Source organism: Dunckerocampus dactyliophorus, chromosome 9, assembly GCF_027744805.1.
Source record: "Dunckerocampus dactyliophorus isolate RoL2022-P2 chromosome 9, RoL_Ddac_1.1, whole genome shotgun sequence".
Taxonomy (NCBI): Eukaryota; Metazoa; Chordata; class Actinopteri; order Syngnathiformes; family Syngnathidae; genus Dunckerocampus; species Dunckerocampus dactyliophorus.
Window position 1 is genome coordinate 4,774,877 of NC_072827.1, and position 20,727 is coordinate 4,795,603.

General features: G+C 43.7%; 1 protein-coding gene across 6 annotated transcripts in view; it reads right to left on the reverse strand.

The window, feature by feature from the left end:
• The window catches only part of LOC129187759 (protein mono-ADP-ribosyltransferase PARP4-like), a 47,290-nt gene that overhangs the window by 11,521 nt on the left and 15,042 nt on the right, over positions 1–20,727 (reverse strand). For 5 of the 6 annotated variants that reach the window (XM_054787425.1, XM_054787428.1, XM_054787424.1 and 2 more), the window contains 12 exons: positions 18,513–18,700; positions 15,681–15,780; positions 15,423–15,593; positions 14,138–14,218; positions 13,991–14,071; positions 13,825–13,920; positions 13,629–13,760; positions 13,490–13,549; positions 9,661–11,072; positions 3,731–3,797; positions 272–374; positions 64–193 (listed from right to left, as the gene is read on the reverse strand). In XM_054787425.1, the coding sequence (XP_054643400.1) occupies positions 64–193; positions 272–374; positions 3,731–3,797; positions 9,661–11,072; positions 13,490–13,549; positions 13,629–13,760; positions 13,825–13,920; positions 13,991–14,071; positions 14,138–14,218; positions 15,423–15,593; positions 15,681–15,780; positions 18,513–18,700 (2,621 nt within the window). The remainder of the gene's footprint in view (positions 1–63; positions 194–271; positions 375–3,730; positions 3,798–9,660; positions 11,073–13,489; positions 13,550–13,628; positions 13,761–13,824; positions 13,921–13,990; positions 14,072–14,137; positions 14,219–15,422; positions 15,594–15,680; positions 15,781–18,512; positions 18,701–20,727) is intronic. The other variant, XM_054787427.1, reaches the window with a different exon arrangement.

Genomic DNA, 20,727 nt, shown 5'->3' on the forward strand with positions numbered 1-20,727 from the left:
AATTTTTTTTGAGGGCTGTTTACATTTCCAGAACCAGGAGCCCGTGGGTGTGAAGACCCTTACCTGATCGGAGGTTCCTCGAAAGCGAACAGCGTACGCAGCAGCTGGCCTTCCGGCAGCTTCTCCAACCTCATCAGCTGCAGGACCACAAGAGTCGCCAGCAGCCTCAGGATGTCAGCGTGGGCTTTCACGCCTGCACAAGACAAGACGTGAGCTCACTGCACTGCTCCCTGAAGCAGGTGCGGCCTACAAGGATGGAAGACCATCTCACCGAGAGAGCGGATGCCTTTGCTTGTGAGGAACTCATTGGCAAGGACGTCGAGGTCGACGTCAATGCACCTGCCCAGCTCTGCGGTCAGCTCCCAGTAGCCGTCCTGCAAGACAGCGATATCAACATTGCACCACCGGAACGGTTAATGTTCTTTCGCTACATATACCCTACCTGGACACTTCTTTAGGTACACGTGCTGAATCTAACAACATCCAATATTAAAGATGCAGCAACGATTCTGCCTTTACAAAGATAATAAGAGAGTGGTTTCATCCATCCTACGTCGCTTAACTAGCTAGCAGTGTCGTAGCAGCCTTTCTCATGCTATTGCGCAAGACATGCCCAACATATAGACTGGCACTCCCCTCGCGTAATCAGCACTTTATGTTCCGCATGAGAGATTGGCCTTTAGTTTTGCTTTTCCTTAAGTTTTTGCCTCGCTGCCTGTTTTGTGCTCTTATTTTGGTTTGCGGTTTCCTGTTTGGCACGATGTGCAGCTGCTTTGCGGTCGCTGGAAAGAGCGTGCAGAGGTACCCGTTCCTCATTTGTCGTCAGTATGGGTGCTCTGATCAGGGTTTTCTGCTGCCGATTCCAATACTGATCATCCATGAGTGACATCGGCCGATACCAATGACATGGATTACAGTAATCGCTCGTTTATTGCGGATTGGTTCCAGACCTGACCGTGATAAGTGAATTTCCACAATTCCATTGTTAGAAATGGAATATTCAGAGTTATGACATAGAAAACCTGTTAACCACCTTCTAAATACACTTTAACATTATTAGAGCCCTCTAGACATGACATAACACCACTAAAGTTACCTTTACACTCCTATTACCCAATATAGTTGATATAATCAGAGAAAATAAGCCATTAAAGACAGTTCTCCTTGTAGGGGAGCAGAATTGTTGGTGGACAGGAAGTGATGTCGGGGGTTATGAGTTGAGTTTTAGCTTGTTGTGCGCTATAGCGGCAACAGTAACCTGTGTTATTATTCTGAGTATTATTATTGTGCCAGTTGTGAGATCATTTAAACCTGCATTAACATCCTGTTTCTGAGATCAAGTCTGGTGATTCTCACACCAAACAATTACTGACACCGAGTGACCAATGTAGAATACTACATACACAAGTTCAATGGTGGTCTTAATGGCTTATACAGTCAAACTTGTCTATAGCGGCCACTAGAGGGAGTCTGCAAAAGTGGCCACTATAGACAGGTGGCCTCTATAGACAGGTTGGCGTCCAGTTTGAATGTTAACCAGTAGAGGAAAAAAAGAAAAAAAAAGGGGGACATTTTTTTTTAAATAATAATGTTGATCAGTAGAGGGTACTGCGGACTGTGGATAAAAGTTGTACACTACTACTAGGCTTGTTATTATCATGGTTCATGGTTTTAATCCTGAACATGCATGAGTCAAACAGTAGCACATCACATAGTACAATTCACAATTTTGCCTGTTCAAAAAGGAGTAGGAAGAAGCAAAGCTTATTTAATCCTACCCCTCATCAGTTTCACATCAGTTTCAATACATTTATTCACCTCTTGTTCTTCCAAGTGTACTTTGTAGGTCTACATGACAATGTAGTGCAATCATAGCCAAGGTTTTTACTTACGAAAAGGAAGCTAGAGGCTTAATAATAACTGATAGAATATATCCACGACCCACAGAACAAAGCTGTGCTCGTAATGTCTTACGCTTGTTTTTAATATTTTACTTTTTACAGCTTTAGTTCATCAGGAAGTGACGGGAAGTGACGGTGGGCGTCCCGAGCAGGAGAGCTTAGGCTCAGTGCTAGCTGTGAGTTTGGAGAGAGTTGGGAAGTGTGTTTATGTTGGCGTGGATGTAAAGTCCTGCAGTGTTCTCCGCTGTTAATAAAGCCATTAAAGTGCATCGGCGACGTGAGTCTCTCCTTCCCCACAACAAGCGGCATTACAGTATTGACCAGTGCACACCAGGAAATAAACGGTGTCATTTCTTACAGGCATTGGCTGGACAGCTATGTAGTGGGGCTTGTTTAACCTTTGCCTTGTGGGCAAGCAGGAAGGAGAGACGATGCTGAGAGATGTGTGTGTGTTCTGAGCTGCTGTCTGGTGGCCGCGTTCAATAAACAAAGTTGGCAGAAGCAACAGGAGAAGTTTCCTTCTTTGCTTATGTTTTTTTTTTTTTATTGTATCGTCACTGGGAGCACGTCCTGTTCCCAGCCTACTTTGCGGTAATGTTTTGGTGCAAATGCTCTTAAAGTTACATGTTTGACCAGGAAATAGCAAGCTCAAAAGAAGACGGCTTTTTTATGTGGAACAACTGACAGTTTGTGTGGATCTTGTGAATGATTGTGACTGAGCTAGGACTCAGTAATTAAAGTCTACACACGACGGCTTCATTGATTGAAAAACAAAACTTTTTCGTGCATGAAGCTTCTACTTGAGTTGGTAATTTGGCCGCTATATGCGGTCAGATATTGACCAAGGGAGACAAAATGGGGGGCCGCTGGCCGCGTTGGACAGGTGACTGCTATACACAGGGTCTATAACATGTAAATTTGCTGGGGGGGATTTTTCAGTGGCTGCTATAGGCAGGTGGCCGTTCAATAAAGTTGGCCGCTAAGACAGGTTTGACTGTATTTATATTTTAGTTAATGGAACAATTTTTACACCTGAAAATGCTTCACTTGGGCAAAAAATGCATATGATTTACTTAAATATGCACATTGTTTTTACTAATAATAGGCGAGTTCCACATCTGGCAGCGCAGTCGTGTAGATTTAGTGGGTATTTCACATGGCTATGCAGCTGTCTAACTAATGTGTAAGCAGATAGCGCCATACAAGTACATTTCCCACATGTTGACGTGAATATCATAACCTAATAAGTCGTAATAGCTTGTATGTGTCAACACATACAGTCGTATGCAAAAGTTTGGAAACCCCTGAGAATTTCCGTCATGTTTATTAATAAAACATTCATTAATAAGACATATCACATAACTGATGGACAGAGTGAAAATGGTGGAGAAATTTGGCCTCTGTCATTTTGTTGACTTGAACTGTACCGATACTACGTGTTGCTACGTGTTAAAATTATACTAAATGACAAAATACACGAACATAGAAGGTGGTTGATTGTTGTGATCGGCACTGATCGGCATATGCCTACAGTATCACACACTTGGCCATGGAAATTGGCTGATACTGATGGATGGCATCCCTAGCAAACTGGAATTGATTTAGGAGTTAGGAACAGAAGTGGCGTATAACCCAAGGATCTTCTGTGTAAGCACTGACTGGCACTGTAGTTCATGTAAAACAGGCAATCAGGGTTTTTGATTAGTTTAGACAGTGCTAAAATAGTACATTATTTAACGGCTCGTTGCTGTACTGGCATTGGTGTCTGTGATATTTTACTTAGTATCGTATCGTTAAAAAAATGTGCCAATGTGCAGAAGGTGTCTTACTGAAATCTGCATCTCGAAGATCTTTGTCCATTTCAACAGATTCTGGCCACCTGCTGACACCCCTTTCCTGCAAACACATGATAGCAACATGTGATTAACATGTGACGTTCCACACACGCGCCTTACACTGCATCGGACATTTTAATCACTAACATGCGCCTCTTTCACAGAGATCCTGCAAAACAGTTGCACCAAAGCCGTTAGAGAAGTCGGACTTTTATCCGCCTTTGCCTTTTAACGCAGAACCCAGTGAAACGGGTGACTTCTGCAACTTTCCCACGTCGTCCCACCATCGGGTTGGTACCTGACGCCAGCGGCCGGAGTGACGCTTACCATACTTGCTTGCCAGCGACAATTGCTTCTAACACAACAGGATGGAAGGCACGAGTATCTGGTGTTCAGACTTCATATCCCAGTCCCACCACGGTCATTGTCTATCTTTTTGGGACACGCTTAACATATTTGCATGAAGCAGCGTCTCTCAATTATTTTCTCTCAGAATTATTGTATTTGTACAAACCACTGTATGATGAGGTGCTGGCACCAGGTTTCATGCATGCCGAAAGACACTAACAGATCTGCCAACTAGTTACGTGCAGATCGATACTGAAATGTCAGTACCTCCGATACCGCACCTTTACGCTCTAAAATTGATTATCTCGTGAAAATATGGATACTTTGACACTTCAGTCATTTGAGGTCATGTATATCATTAAGAAGAACACGGTGGAAAGCAACTAAATGACTGGCATATTGTCTCAATGATACGCATCTGGTGGGAACTGCCAGTCTCAATCTGTTGAAACGATGGCCGATCGTAAACGGAGGCATGTGTGAATTAGTTTTCATTCTTATAGTACTGTAGTTGAATAATTAATGTGTGTCCTGCCCCCTCCTGGCATTCATGTTGAGTCTGACCCCTGGCGTGGCCCAGCAACAGTCTTCGAGCAGCCGCGGTGTGCTGCCATGTTCTCATGCCAGAATACCGGACGGACGTAAATGACTCTTCTTCAGACATTTGCTCAACATTACTGAGGATACCACGACATCTATTGGTCACATTTGATATTACAATTTACTGCATGAAACTCCCGACATCTCTCCACGTGTTCTCTATGATGAGCGTGCTGCTCGGAAGCACACGGACGTGAGCACATATTAGCCACATCAGTGTATAAGCCGCAGGGTTGAAAGCATGAGAAAAAAGTAGTGGCTTATAAACCGCAAATTACAGTAATCAATTAATGACTACATTCTATTATTAGTTTTCAATGATGATTGGCAAGTAAGTCAGGCGTCTTCCTTTAATACTTGGAATCTAATGTCACACCTCATGGAAGAATCCCTCAGTGTCATCGTTTATAATTTCACTGGTTGCTTTAGCTTCATACTTTGCGCTTTACTTTGTTCTTATATAGTTTGTGCCACGTAGAAATATGCAGCTTTACAAATTATCATTGCCAGCAATATTTAATGGAATTGTTATTTGTGGATTTATTAAGAATAACCTCTTTTACTTGTTGATAGCAATGTTATTTTAGTTGACTGTGACACAGAAATGGCTATTTTGTTTTGACTAAATGTTTGAAATAAATATGGCACTTTTTCTGTAACTTACATTGCATGTTTCAGTATTTAGCTTATTGCTGGGTTGCACATGACATCACATGTGGTTGCAGTAGGCACCAGCTCAAGCAAACGAATGTATTTGTGGCGAGACGTCAAGTGAGTTTTGGGAAAAGATGTTGCTAAGATAGTCCATCATAAAGGGAAACATGTTCAAGAAACAAGCAAAAAAAAAAAAAGGTTTTGTGTAAAGTGGGGCCAGGGGACTACTTGTAATAATGCCTAATATTATGAAAAACAAACAAAACAAAGAATAAAGTTGAAATTTTTGGAAAATTAGGTTGCGGAAAAAGTTAAAATGTTATAACATTGTAATATTATGAAAAAAAATTACGAAATTTTAGTAGCATAGAGTTGAAATATTACAGAAAAAAAAAATATTTAAGCCGTACTTCTTATGAGTAATTATGTTGGAAAGAAGTTATTACAATTATGGAAATAAAGTCTAAATTGCACAATGCTAAATTTTTCACCAATCTCGATCTTCGATGTGCTTATCACCTGGTCCGGATTCGGGAGGGAGACGAGTGGAAAACAGCTTTCAATACGCCCCTGGGGCACTTCGAATACCTTGTTATGCCTTTCGGATTAACCAACGCTCCAGCTGTCTTCCAAAATCTCATTATTGATGTTCTTAGTGACCTTATCAATAAGAATTGCTTTGTGTACCTCGATGATATTTTGATTTTCTCTCATGATTTGCAGGAACACGTACGACAAGTCCGTCAAGTCCTACTTCGATTATTGGAAAATAGACTTTACGTCAAAGTTGAGAAGTGTGAATTCCACGCCAATTCTGTGTCTTTTTTGGGTTACATTGTGGAGAGCGGCAAACTTCGAGCCGATCCCGCCAAGATTCAGGCGGTGGTCGATTGGCCATCTCCGACAGCAAGGAAGCCTTTACAGAGGTTCTTGGGGTTCGCCAACTTCTATAGGAGGTTTATCCGGAATTTTCTATTGCCGAACCTCTGACAAGGCTAACATCTGTTAATAAACCATTTGTATGGTCCACTGAGGCCGAAAGAACATTTTGTAGACTTAAGCAGCTATTTACTTCAGCCCCTATACTGTCTCACCCTGACTCCTCTGCTCAATTTTTCGTTGAGTTTGACGCCTCGGATACAGGAGTGGGAGCGGTCCTGTCCCAGAGATCCCCGGCTGACCAGAGGCTCCACCCGTGTGCATTCTTCTCGCGTCGCCTTACCAAAGCAGAGGGAAACTACGACGTGGGGAATAGAGAGCTGCTGGCCATCGTTCTTGCGCTGAGGGAATGGAGGCATTGGCTGGAGGGCGCAGCCAAACCGTTCACCGTTTCATTGACCACAAGAATCTAGCTTATATCAGATCAGCACACAGACTGAATTCACGCCAAGCATGCTGGTCGCTCTTCCTAACCAGATTTGACTTCACTATCACCTACAGGCCGGGGTCCCGCAACGTCAAACCTGATGCGCTCTCCAGGATCTACGGCCCGGCGGAGGCAGACAAGACCCTGGACACCATCGTGCCCGTGGCTCGGGTGTTGGGGGCTCTCCGGTGGGAGGTGGAGAGAAAGGCCAACTCCGGGACTACCATTCCTGACGTTTGCCCGGAGGATATGTTGTTCGTGCCCGACGGTCTCAGGTCAGAGGTGTTACAATGGGGACATAATTCTAAGTTGGCTTGCCATCCAGGAGTTGGACGCACCAGATTTATCCTGGCACAAAGATTTTGTTGGCCCTCCATGTTGTCAGACGTCAAAGCCTTCGTCGCCGCCTGCTCAGTCTGCGCCAGAAGCAAGTCTTCCCACCAGTCGCCGGCAGGACTGCTCCAACCTCTCCCAGTCCCGTCCCGCCCTTGTGACTTCATCACAGGCCTGCCGGCATCCCGAGGACACACGGTCACACTTAATATTGCGGACAGATTCTCTAAAATGGCACACTTTATTGCACATTCCAGGTTGCCATCCTCTATGGAAACAGCCCGCCTGCTGGTCAAACATGTATTTCGTCTACACGGCATCCCTATGGACCTTGTGTCGGACCGTAGCCCTCAATTTGCATCTAAAGCGTGGAAGGCCTTCTGCAAGACATTGGGAGCATTGGTGAGCTTATCCTCAGGATACCGTCCCCAGACTAACGGTCAGACTGAGCGGGCCAACCAGAACTTGGAGGCCGCTCTCAGGTGCATCTGCCATCGCAACCCATCTTCGTGGTCCACCCACCTCCCCTGGGTCGAGTATGCCCACAATTCACTCGTCTGCACAGCCACAGGCATGTCACCCTTTAAAGCTGCCCTTGGATACCAACCACCTTTGTTTCCAGTTCAAGAAAGAGAAGTAGCTGTTCCCTCTGTCCATCAGTACATCCGCCGGGCCCACCGGATTTGGCGTGAGACCAGAGCAGCCCTATCCCGCACTACAACTCGCAACCGCAGGTTGGCAGATCGTCACAGGACCCCGGCCCCGAACTATCAACCCGGCCAAGAAGTATGGTTATCTTCCAAGGACTTACCCTTAGCCAACACCAATAGGAAACTGGCACCCAGATTCGTGGGACCATACACGATTTAATCCATCATCAGCCCAGCTGCATCAGACTCAAGTTACCTGCATCGCTCAAGATTCATCCCGTCTTCCATGTGTCCCGTCTTAAACCAGTATCCTCCAGTCCACTGTGTCCTCCTGCTGAGCCTCCGCCTCCTCCGCGGATGATCGATGGCCTCCCAGCGTATACGGTAAGGGCCATTTTAGACTCGAGGAAGAGGGGTAGGGGGATGCAGTACCTGGTCGACTGGGAGGGGTACGGACCGGAGGAGCGCTCATGGGTCTCCCGCTCCTGTATCCTGGACCCAACACTCATCAGCGACTTCCACTCTCTCCATCCCGACAAACCAGGTATGCCGCCAAGGGGCGACTTGTGGGGGGGGGGGGGGTACTGTCATGTTCTGTGTTTGTGTTGCACTCTGCTGCCGCCTCTGTTTTGTCCTTGCAGTGTCATGGCTGCACTGATGAGTAATCAGGGTCACCTGTGATCAATCTGCTGCTCCCCATATATACCTCTGCCTAGCCACGATCTAGTCGCCAGTTATTCCCTTGCCAACCCTGCTTCCTGTTCCTCATTCCTTGGCTCCCAACTGGTCCCCCTTGCTGGTCCCCTTTTTCCTGCCTTGCAGTGTTTTTCGTTCCTTGTAGTTTTTTGGCTCAAGCCCTGTGTTCCTTAGTTATCTTTTTGTAGTTATTTTTGTATTGTTGTCATTTATTACTTTGTGTAATAAACAGTATTCTTACTAGCGCTGTGTCAGTCTGCATAACGGGTTCCAACCTTTTTGGCGTAAGCCACATCGTGACATAAATATTATGGGAATAAAGTCACGATTTAAAAAAATTACAAAGATTACTGAAGAAGAAAGTTGAATATGTGGAAAATTATTTAAAAAAAAACAGCAAAATGGGAAAAAAATAGCAAATAGCAAAGTTGATACTAATAATAGGCTTTTTCACCTATCAAAGCTGAGAAGCACTTTTTTCTTGAAATATATCTAATTCCTCAGCATTACAAAATCTCAAAGTGGTCCTAGAATCCTTTCATTTTTAAGTAAAACGTTTGGACACCCCTGATCAAAATGTTCCAACTGTACAGGTGTCCACGTATTCAAAAAGCCTCATAAATATACCACCAAGATAACAAAGCCCGCTTTGTTGCAAGAGAAAAAGAAGATGGGGATGAAGTCTGCTCCAGCCATATTGGAACGCGTGACATGATTCCATTGTTTGCAACAAATTCATGTTCATACGCGACACCCCCATGGGAAAAGAGCGCAGTGAAGTGATGAAGGACGCATACAAAAGTGTATTCATGGAGAGAGACATGTTAGAAGCGTTATTTTCATCTGCTACATTCATTACGTCCGACGCGGAAGATAAGCTTTCACGGCTCTTTGACTGCCTTGTTTTCAACTATTTCATGTCTTCATGCATCACATCATTCACACTCACACAACCGCATGCAGCGGAATTCAACAAAGATACCGAGTGCATATGTGGCCATATTTAATGTCCCCCCCCCCGACGCGGAAGTGAGGCAGACTGCCTCTGCACAAGTACTGTTTATTTGTGAAATGCATCCAGTGGCATCACAGTAAAGGAAACACCAGATATGGCCAGACACGAGTTTGAGGGCAAGCGCTGCTGCCTATATCGGTTTCGATTGACATCAGTAAGAAAGCCAATCCTTTTACACATGCGTGGTCTTTGCTCTGTTACGGCTCTGATGTTACCTTCTTTCAACTCTGTTTCTAGAAAGCGTTCGTGATTTGAGACTCACCACGGCATCTGACTGAGGACAGCTCCGGGTCTTGGCACAGACGTTGCAGAGCCGGCCGCTGTTCTCCACAAAAAGGGTGGGGATTTGATCGCAGTTCGGCCCCCAAAAGAAAAACCTGCCGATGACTCGTTTTCAGCAGATTGGTCTGAAGACTGGAACTGAGACTGGCTTTTTTGGCTGCTGAGCTGCTGAGCAAGTCCTGCTTGTGAACTACATGTGAATGGTGCACTGTACAACACATTATAAGAACCCCCAAAACCAAAACCAAAACCTTGGCTTGAAGGTGCTTTGCTTCCAAAAAGTGCGCCAGTCATCGGAGTCGATACACCGGCCGATGCTTGTCCGACAAGAAAGCCACCAAACCACTCATACGTCTCTTCAACTTTTCCCACTTGCTGCTGTTGGAGCTTTACATTTGCTTCCATGACTTCCACACATGGAGGAGCCCACTGACTGTGCTGGATGCTGGTTTCTTTTGCTTTTTCATAACAGTCGGGAGTCACAGACAGACCTTGCAGGGTTCCATGGCCAAGTGGCAGCGGAGGGGGCGGAACTGATCCGAGATTTAAAAGTAATTCCTTGACATTTGGATCTGTGGCTCCAGGAGGAGGAGGAGGAGGAGGAGGAGGAGGAGGAAGTGGAGGAGCATCAAAGGACGGATGGACAGGTGGTATGCCAAATTGAAGTCGGTTAACATTTGGATGTCTGGCTTTACGACGAAAAGGAGCCAGAGGAGGTCCTGAAAGAGCATCTGAGGATGAATGGACTCCGCAAAGAAGAGGAGGAGGCAGTGGAGGAGAGTCACGGGATGGGTGGATGGGTTGGGGTTTAGGGGGCATACCGAATTGAAACTGGTTAGCTTCTTGAGTTCCACGCAGAAGAGGAGAGGCATCCGATGACCCATCATGCTGGATACTTGCACTTGGTAAGCCAAAACATTTAGGAAATATTTTTGCATTTGGATCTGTGGTTCCAGGAGGAGGAAGAGGATGAGAAGCAAGATCAAATGATCCACCAAGGCTACTGTGCCTGGTTCTTCCGCTGGAAAATGAAGCTTCAGGGAGGGCTACTTCGTCGTCAAACAATCCAAAGCCCATTATGGCATCCTCCTCATCCTCCTCCGTCGCTTTGGACTCTGCATCCTTCGTCAGGACGGGGGCCTCCTCCGTCTCCCTGGACTCCATGTACTCCATCGGGACGGCGGCCTCCTCCTCCATCTCGATGAACTCCGCCTGCTTCATCAGGACAGCGGCTTCCTCGCCCTCCTCCTCCTCCGTCTCTGTCCCGCTGGACTCCGCATCCATCATCACAACAGCTGCCTCTCTCTCCATCGCAGCCCTCTTCAACCTCCTACGAGCCGTCAGTGAATAGACTGGCGACATTTGTGGGGATGACAGAGAAGAAGAGGGGCTCTACAGGAAGAAGAACAGAGAAAAGACAAGCTTCAAATTCTTTTAAATTCTCATTCAGCGCATGTGCAATAACAGTGAGGGCTTTCTCCTCTTACAGGACAGCGGAACCTCTATTTTGGAGTCAAAAAAGCCTTTCTTCTGAGTTTTTTTGGTGGAGGTGGCAGCGTTTTTGTGAAATTTGTTATCAATGTTAACATGCACGCTTTTAATGGTTTTCAAGCATTACAGCGGTTCACTTCTTTTTACACTTATGTGTCAGATAAGATTGTTACTTAACACTTGTACAGTTAATGCAGGTTTAAAGGTAGCAGAGAGATTATTTCCATCAGTTCCTCTGGGGAAAAAAATAGTAGGATGCCCAATGTCCCAAGAGTAGCATGTCAACACTGGGAAACAAGTGAAAGTTGACAGGCCAGCCAACCAGACACTACTTATTTCAACACCAAAAACTGGCCAGAGCCCGGCTCAGGGGATGAAGCAGGGGAAAAGTGACAGCTGATGAGGATGTCACACAAACGGCGGCGTAATCTCAGCTGTCGTAACTCTCTATATACAGGGACTCTAGTTGTCACAAGCCTACAGCGCCCTCTCACGGCTGTCGACGGGAATGTTCACTCCTTTCTTCATGTCATTCAGTATGCATTAACATTTAAAAACATGTTCAATTATACAGTAATCCCTCACAATATCACGGTTTAATTATCACTCCCTTACTACTCCATGGTTTTTCAGGAATCATGCTGTTTCGTGGATGTCAAAACAAGGCATATTGAAGCAAATTTGATGTATTCTTGGCTTAAAAAAAGTATTTTTAAGCATATAAAATGCTAAATACAAGGCCTGGGTACACATACTATACAGTACAGGAAGTTATTGTTCAGCATCCTCGCACTGATTGGCTCACCATCATGCAGCATCCACTCACGTGTTGTGTCTCTCACATGTGCGTCCTACCTTGCTGTTGCACAGCGGAAAGTATCTTTGCTCTTGTGAGTGAGTGATTTCTGACAACTTTTCTGTAAACACCATGATGGCTTCTAAACATGCTGCCTTTTGTAGCGACTTGTTTATGTCTCAATTCTGTCATATTTTCTCTTACAATACAGTATAATATTATGTTCACTATATTTGGTTATGAGTGTAAAAGTGATTATAGGGTATTTAAAAGGTTTTAAACAGGTTTTCTATGCAGCAAAAACAAAAATATTCCATTTATTAACCTTGATTCATATATCACGGAAATTCAATCAACAGTCAGGTCTGAAACCAGTTAACAGCGATAAACGAGGGAATACTGTATATGTGCATGGCTCAGATCAAGGGTACCCTTTGTAGTAGTATTTGAAATAGTTGTTCTAACAACGTGTACTATCCCTATCACTGACGTTTATAGAGTGAGGAAGCTTACCAAACCATAAATTAAGCCTGTTCATGTTTTTATTTTGCGCTAGCACGGCTATGTTGTAAAAAGTGTCTATATTTGGACATTGAAATGTTACATGTAAAGCATGTCTCCTTTTGTTGTGAAATTAACAATATTTTCTCTGATCATTTTGTCATGATTTCTACTTAGAATTAAAGAATGATGTCTGAAATTGGTTTGTAATGTGTTTTATTCTATAACTGTTGTGTAATCATGAGTGAAAAGTACATTACCTTTGTGTCCGCCTGCCAATGAAAGTTTTGAAGAACATAATTCCATGGAAAAACAAACCCCGTGATGATTACAATGGGATATAGACTCATGGAATAATTACTCAACTCTGCAACTAAAGTAATTTTTTGTGTATAAAAGAGTAAAATAAGATTATTTGAACAAAAGTCTAACACCGAGTGGACACTGAGTTATGTACTTTACATTTAAGAAAGAGTGAACTTCGGAGGGTTGCTATGGGAAATGGAAGACGTCTCGAGCTCTGGTATGTTGGGTGTGTGTTTTGCAATGTTTGAAGTTTGTGTTGATAACATTACCAAGGTCTCTCCACCAGTTTCAAATTTTAAATGTAACACTGGGGTACCCTTGATCTGATCCATGCACATGTATATTTTGCAATATAAATCGCACCTGAAACTACAAATTGCAGGATTAGCCAGACTATGAAAAAAATGCAATTTATAGTGCTAAAAAATATGGTATTCTGTAAGTTTGACCTGTATTATCACGTATTCATAAATTATCACCAACCTTTGGTGAATGAGATGTGTTTTCTATGGAAAAAATGGTCTATTTTGGGAAAAAAAATAGACCAGTGCAGGTATCCACTGTATACAGATCTGCAGGGCTGTTAATCTGGGCTGTTCTTTGGGCCACTGTTGGCAGTGCATCACGCTGAGAGCTAATGAGTGCCTAATGCTGCAGCCAGCGAGCCACTAAGTGTGCTGATGAATAAGTCCGTAAGAAAAAAGTCGAGACAAACCGTGGGTTCATACTGGGGAGACAACTCGCAAACGAGAGCGTCTGATCCAGACTGTGAACCCTGCAAGAAGTGGCAGACAAAAGCAACTTACAAAGAGGCTCATAATAAAAATGAACAACCAAGTTCATGCGGCATTTACGTCGCTATCCTTTTCTTCCTCTTCCACGCTGCTCTGATGAGACGTCCAGCTGATGTAGGGCAGAAAGTCCACGTCTTCTTCGGCCAACAACTTGGGGATGTCTGTGAAGGCCTTCTCTGCTTGACCCGGTTCCTAAAAGGTGGAAAATACTTGACTAATGTGTGGTGATGGCCGCTCAATCAAAGTGAGAACCAACCCTTTCTTCAACGGCCACAAAGCTGGTGAACTGAGACAGAATGGAGTACTCCTTGCTTAAGTCAACGATGAAAGATTTCAGCTGGGTTTTCTTCCCCTGGGGAGACATAGAAATCCACGTCATCTCCATTTGACTGATTCATGACGTGACTGCCAAAGAAACGCACCTCATGTTCGACTTGGTTGCAATCCAAGCTGCCGTCCTCGTAGTCTCTGATGAGAGCCCTCGCTGTCAGCTTGTGAAGAAACTGAAACATGCAAATACACACCTTAATGTACAGACACCAACTTCTGGAGCTCACTGTAAGGGTTACCGTGCCACTGGTCGTCTGCAGTTCGCTAGTTGACACCACGGTTCTCAGCTCCTGGCCGCTCAGCTCGCCCAGCAGGGTGGCCTGCGTCAAGTATTTAGGAGGTTAGCGATTAATGTGACCAGAGAAAAGAAAACATGCCCTGATGCAAGTGATTTTCCCAACTGTAAGTCACACTTTTTTTTCATAGTTTGGCTGATGCTGTGACTTATAGCCAGGTGCGACTTATACAGTCATCCCTTGCTCCATTGCGGTTCCAACATCGCACACCCTATCGCGATTTCGAAAAAATCAATGAATAAATGATGGCTGTTTCGTGGTTACTACGGCCTACGTCCAAAAAAATGCAGATTTAAGCATTTTCATGCATACAAATGTTCTAAACACAGTTTGAGGCATTACAAATGTTGATGAACTGTATTCTACACTGGCCACTAGGTGTCACTAGCAACACACACCGGACTTGACTGCCAATGACAGGCTATTATTTTATAATTATTTATCTCACAACAAGCACAATAATAATAATAGTCATTATCATCACAAGAACATGGCCGTACTCCTGCTAAATCTCAACTCTGAATCCACGATGTCACTTCCTGTCCACGTCTTACATGTTATTTATGTCTTAAATGTCTTATTTTCTGATTATATCGACTATATTGGGTAAAATGAGCGTAAAGTTTCATGTCTAGAGAGCTCTAATAATGGTAAAATCGCATTTAGAAAGTCATGAGCAGGTTTTCTAAGTGAGGTGGTGGTTGTTTTTGGCGACACTTAGTGGCCGTAATAATTCATTAATTTGAGCTTGTGGCACAGTTAGGCACACAAATTGAATGATACAGAGCATACTGGACGCTTTTTGTTTTCTAATGCGCTTCTGCCTTAGGGACTATGTGTCTGTAAGTAATGTGCAAATCTAATGATATGATACCTGTGCGGGTTGAGAAATAATATAGAGTCATTGTGTGGTTATGATAAGCCAGGAGAGGTCCTTTTCCTTTTTTTTTTTTTTATTGGTCTGCGGCACATTCTAAAAATATAATTTAACAAGAAGCCTAAAAAAAACAAGAAGGTCTAACTTAAATATAACTTAAAACATTACTTGGGTGAAGTAAAGGGTTTATGATGGCCTGCAATGGATAAATTCTATTTCCACTGGACTATTTAAGGTTAAAGGTTCCATTCTATCTTGTATGATTGATGACGCTTTCAGTGTTTTGATGCATCAACTAAATCTGTGACATCCCACAACCAGAAGTGACTCACAGAAGCCATGGTAACCTGCCTGTGTGCAGTGCGGCACAAAGCCATAGACCAGCGTGTGGCAGTCGTTGAAGAGTGCGTGGAGCTGTTTGGGAGCTTGCACAGGAGGGGGCGCCGACAAGCTGAACTGATGCCACTTCACCGACACGGACCTGCAGCCAGGAGACGCCATGCGCCGCAACTGGCACGCCACCTGCCACCGAGACGTGACAACAACAAAAAAAGAGCGGTCATTTAGCATTGTCAGTCAGCATCTTACGAGAGTGACCTTTATTCTCACCTTCTCCGTCCACTTGTGCTTGCTTTTGGTGTCAAAATATTCATAGGCTCCGCCCCCGGCCTGAGCCAGGGCTCTCAGCATGTGCTGATTGGCTGTCGGGCTAAAATTAAAGGTAAAAGGTAAAGGTAAAAACCTGCTAAACGTACTTAAGCTCCCTGTTGAAGACAGTATCAGTTGCAGGGTGAAACTGTCACCATCAATCATAGAACCTTTGAGAACAATGTCGTTAAGGTGTAAGAAAAACAGTTAGCATTAGGGAGCTAACAATGCGCCTAAAGGGACACACCTATTTTGACTATAAAGCCCTCTAAACATATCCTCAACAAGGTTTTATGGTTTTATATACATGCTATGAGCACGCAGTAACAGCTACATTCATGATAACGTGTGATACTCACAGTATTTTGAAATACTCTGATCATTTGAAACATTACGGGATCTTCCTTCCCGGGTGCATTTATTTCACAGTCGCCGCTGACGACTACTTTTGGACAAGTGAGGATCCAGAACCTTAACTTCTAAGCCTGAATATACTTAGGATGAACTTCAGGTTTTAGACACTGAGCCCACAGCGGGGTGAGGGGACAGAGTCAGGACCGGCATGACTTGGTGGTGTAACTGTGGAGCTTGCCAAGCCATGCGCTGAGTGGCATACAGTGTTGCCATCGATGGAAAGGCTTGGTGTATAAGGCGAGGAGGACATTGCTCCCGAGGGACTGCATCACAACGAACAAAGAATTGTTAGCGGTAACAATCCTTGCAGTGATACAAACTTTTTTCCACCTACCCAAAATCGACGGGAAAAGACGCCCCAGGCCAGGCCAGGCCAGCTGGACCAGACAGACAACCGTCCATGGAGTAAGTCACCACGATATTGATTGTGATACATAGAGCTTAATATATCACCGCTGTACACACAGTCCATCTAGCCGTGTACAAACAAACATGGCATGTGGGCTAATACTTTACAGATCATTTGGTTGTCGCTTCCTAGTTGTTCACGTGCTTGCCCAGTCACTACAGATTGGTGTCCAATCGCACTGTTTTGAAGTGGACCCGTTACCTTTTCGGTAGTGGCTCTGTGTCATTACACCAAAAAAACAGTTCTTCCTGTTAGCTGCCACAATAACAATGTCGCTGTAGCTTGGTTTATATACAGGTCAGTCATGTAAATACACCATTGTTGGTGCTTTTTGGAGGACTTTTTTAGGGCTTTATAGTCGAAATAGGTGTGTCCCGTTACGTGCATTGTTAGGTCCCACATGCTAGCTGTTTTTCTCTCTTTAGAACGTGCAGAAAAGGGATCAATGTGTGGCCATGTTTCACATAAGGATAGTTGATGATCGGCAAAATTGCAAAAAAGTGCTGTTTTCCTTAAAGCCTTAAAGTTAAAGTGGAGTGGTGGGTGTTTTTGGCGACACCTAGTGGCCAAAATACGTATGACTTGGACTCTATTTTCATTCATTTGTGAATACAAAAAATGACGTTTTGGTGTTAAAATACAGCTGTTTGGTACGTTTCTACACACCGTGATGCATCGAGGCGTCATGTCACTTATTAAAAGGGTCTTCTTCCAGAACATTATGACATTTATGAAACAAGTTTTAACTTTATCCATATACTTAAAAAAATGTGACTTATTTCAGCTTGCGTAGCTTGAGTTTGTCACACATATAGGTGTAAACATTGGCCCCTCCCACTGGCTTCGTCTTTTTCTCTTGTGAATTGAATGATGTTAAGAGTGGGGCTCTGATGACAGCTCCATCACACAGTAAATACCAGTACATGCCACTTATTGTCCAGTGCCACTTCTGTTTTATTCCTCTTTATCACGCATTTCTTTGAGTGTCTTATAGTCTGGAAATTACGGGACTCGCAAGCTTCTCTGGTCATTTTAATGCTAGTCTTTAGCAGTTGTTGCTTAGCTGTCCCCTACATCAGGGGAGTCCAAAGTGTGGCCTGGGGGCCATTTGTTTTTTCACTGGTCCGCGATACATAAAAGGAAGCAGTAATTTTCTAAGAATAAAGTACAAATATAAAAATTTGCAAATAAATGATAAGGAAAAATAGTGTCATTTTAGTAGCAGGGAGTTTAAATATCTTTTAAAAAAAGACACTTTTTAAAAAGAATTATGGAAATAAAGTCATAATATTACGAGAAGAAAATTAACAAGAAGAAAGTTAAAATAGTTGGGGGAAATGGAAAAACACGCCTGTAATTTTACAGGAAAAAATATTAAGAGAAAAAGGTTGTTTCCTAACAAGAAATAGTTTTACAAGAAAACACCCGTAATATTATGAGAAAACAAAAATTATTTTAGTCGCATAGAGTTGAAATATTAAAGAAAAAAGATTACTTTTTGCAATAATATGAGAACAAAGTTGTAATTTCTGGAAAATTAGGCTGTTTTTCACCTATATCACAATGCTGAGCTGCAGTTTTGTCTTGAAGTATCTAAAACTTCTTAGTGCATCCTTTTATTTTTTTTAGTGTGTGGCCCTTGGTGGAAAACTTTTGGACGCCCCTGCCCTACATGGTACTGTGCTGACGTTCTACTTGCTAAAATACGACATATGTAACTGACATTTCATTCAAAGTAATGTTATATCGCACTGAGCAGCCAGGCCCTTTCCGGTGTTGCAGTAAATTTAAATTTAGTAAATTGAATTCACACAAAATAACCATAACTAATAACAAAATGTGGATCCTTTGTCAGTCAAAAATATGCCCCCAACAGCTTAAGTGTATCTTCACCATAGACCAGCAGAGGACATGGTGCCTATCACCATCACAATACCACCTCCGCAGAGACACAACATATTCTTCCTGACCTGAGGCCGCACGTGAAGAGGCGGCTGTGTTGCACGTTGTCCCTGAGCAGCTGCAAGGTGACCTGCGCATCTTGGAGGTGGCCGTCAGACAGCAGGAGCAGGTTGCGGATGCCGCGCGACGGAGGCAGCAGGCTGAGCGCTCGCAGGGGCCGCCAAAGCTCAGTGCTGCCCCCCACTGGCAAGACAGCCTGAAAACAGAGCACAGTATTTTTCTATTCATAACATTTCAGGTCTTGTAATACCACGTCTGGCTTAGCTGAAGCAAGTTTGCATGACAACCTACTGTATTTTCCAGACAATAAGTGGCATTTGGCTGGTCATGCAGCAAATGTGTGAAAAGACACTGCTGATCAAAATCTCAAGACCAGTTGAAATGTACATTTTGCACTGTTGGACCTTAAGGAGGTTCTAAGTAGAGCTTCAAAATATAGAAAGAAGAAATGGGAGTGAGACAAAAAATGTTTAGAGCAAGGAATTTATTGCATAGAAGCATTAAAGTGAAAGAGGCTGTTCATCAGCTAATCAAACATTTAAGGACACAGCCTTTCAAAGGCAAAATCTTGGCAAAAATGTGGATTGAATGTGATTTAATGTCAAGTATTCACACTGTCATGATCTCCTAATACCAAAGGCAAAAAAGCTTGCTCTTGTCACGTCTTGGCTTTGGCATTGTGGCGATGACCCCAGCATGCAGAAAGCAGGAACCAATTGCAGGAAAAATGTATGTTATAATAATGGCTTCAGCGCAGCAGCAGGAACTCAAGATCGACAGGTTTGCAGTAGCGTGTCAGGCTTTCACTAACAATGCAACAACAAACTGAGATCCACGCACCTCAACTCAATAGAAGGAGAACTCAAATTAGCAACAGGTGCAATTGATAAAGGAGAAAGCAAAGCAGGCGGAGACAAACCAGGCAAAACAGGAAGCACTACCAAAATAAGAACATCAAACAGGAACTAAGGTATAAAAGTGGAAACAAACTAAACTGTCACGCAGGCTAACTCATGGATCGTGACAGCTCCCTTTGAATGCGGTGGGATTGCTGAGCTGCATAAGCAAGCAATCTCGCAGCGTGCCATTGCTGCTGAGGTCGGACGCGGTAAGACAGTCATTTCAAACTTCTTCAAACATCCTGAGGGTTATGGAGCAAAAAAAATCAAGTGGTAGACCCAAAAAGATTTCACAAGCCCTGAGCCGGAGGATCAAGTTGGCTGTTTGTCAAGCGACAAGAACATGTTCGGCCCAAATGAAGGTTGTTACTGGTGCCGAGTGCAGTCCAATAACCATCAGACGGCATCTGCCAGAGAAGAAACATCATCTTCAAAGACCTGGTCTCCTTCAAGGTTTGGAATTTGCAGGAGAGCACCAAACACGGGACATTGAAAGATAGATGAAAGTTTTATGCCTTTATACCTTGACAGTATTGATGGCTTCCAACGTTACCGGCATGACAAGAAGATTCCTTCTGAAATGTTTTCCACACGGGACAGTGGAGGGGGCTCCGTCATGGTCCTTCAATGGAACAATGGAGCTGAAGGTTGCGCAGGGGCATAAAACGGCAAATGACTATGTGGAGATGTTGCAGGGGGCATCCCTCACGACTGAAGGCCCTCGTCGTCTGTGTGGTAATGACTGGCTTTTTCAACAGGACAACACTGCACTTCACAAAGCACTTCTTCCAGAGGAATAAGCTCACTCTTTTAGACCGTCCTGTGTGTTCCCCTCATCTAAATCCAATGGAGAACATTTGGGGATGGATGGCAAGGGAAGTTTGCAAAAATGGATATAAGTTCTAGACAGTGGATGTCCTCCGTGAAGCCATCTTCGCCACTTGGAGCAACAGTGCCATAGTTTCCAGCCTCCTGGAAACTGTGGCATCAAGCATACCCAAACCCATTTTTCAGCTCATTAACAAGAATAGCACAGCTACTCATTCCTCACTCCTTTTCTTGAAAATGTTATTTCTATTTTAGTGTGGTTTCATTTTTTTAAGCTCTGGGCTTAAACTTTTGATCAGCTGATTTTTAGTTTAATTCTTGTTGCAATAAATTGCTTCCTCAAATTTTTTTTGTCTCCTTTCTTCTTTTTGAATTTTGAATCTCTACTTTAAAACCTCCTTAAGATCCAACAGTGCAAAACGTACATTCATACAATTTCTCAACTTCTATTACAATTAAAATTATACACACTGAACCAGGGGAAAAACTGTGACCG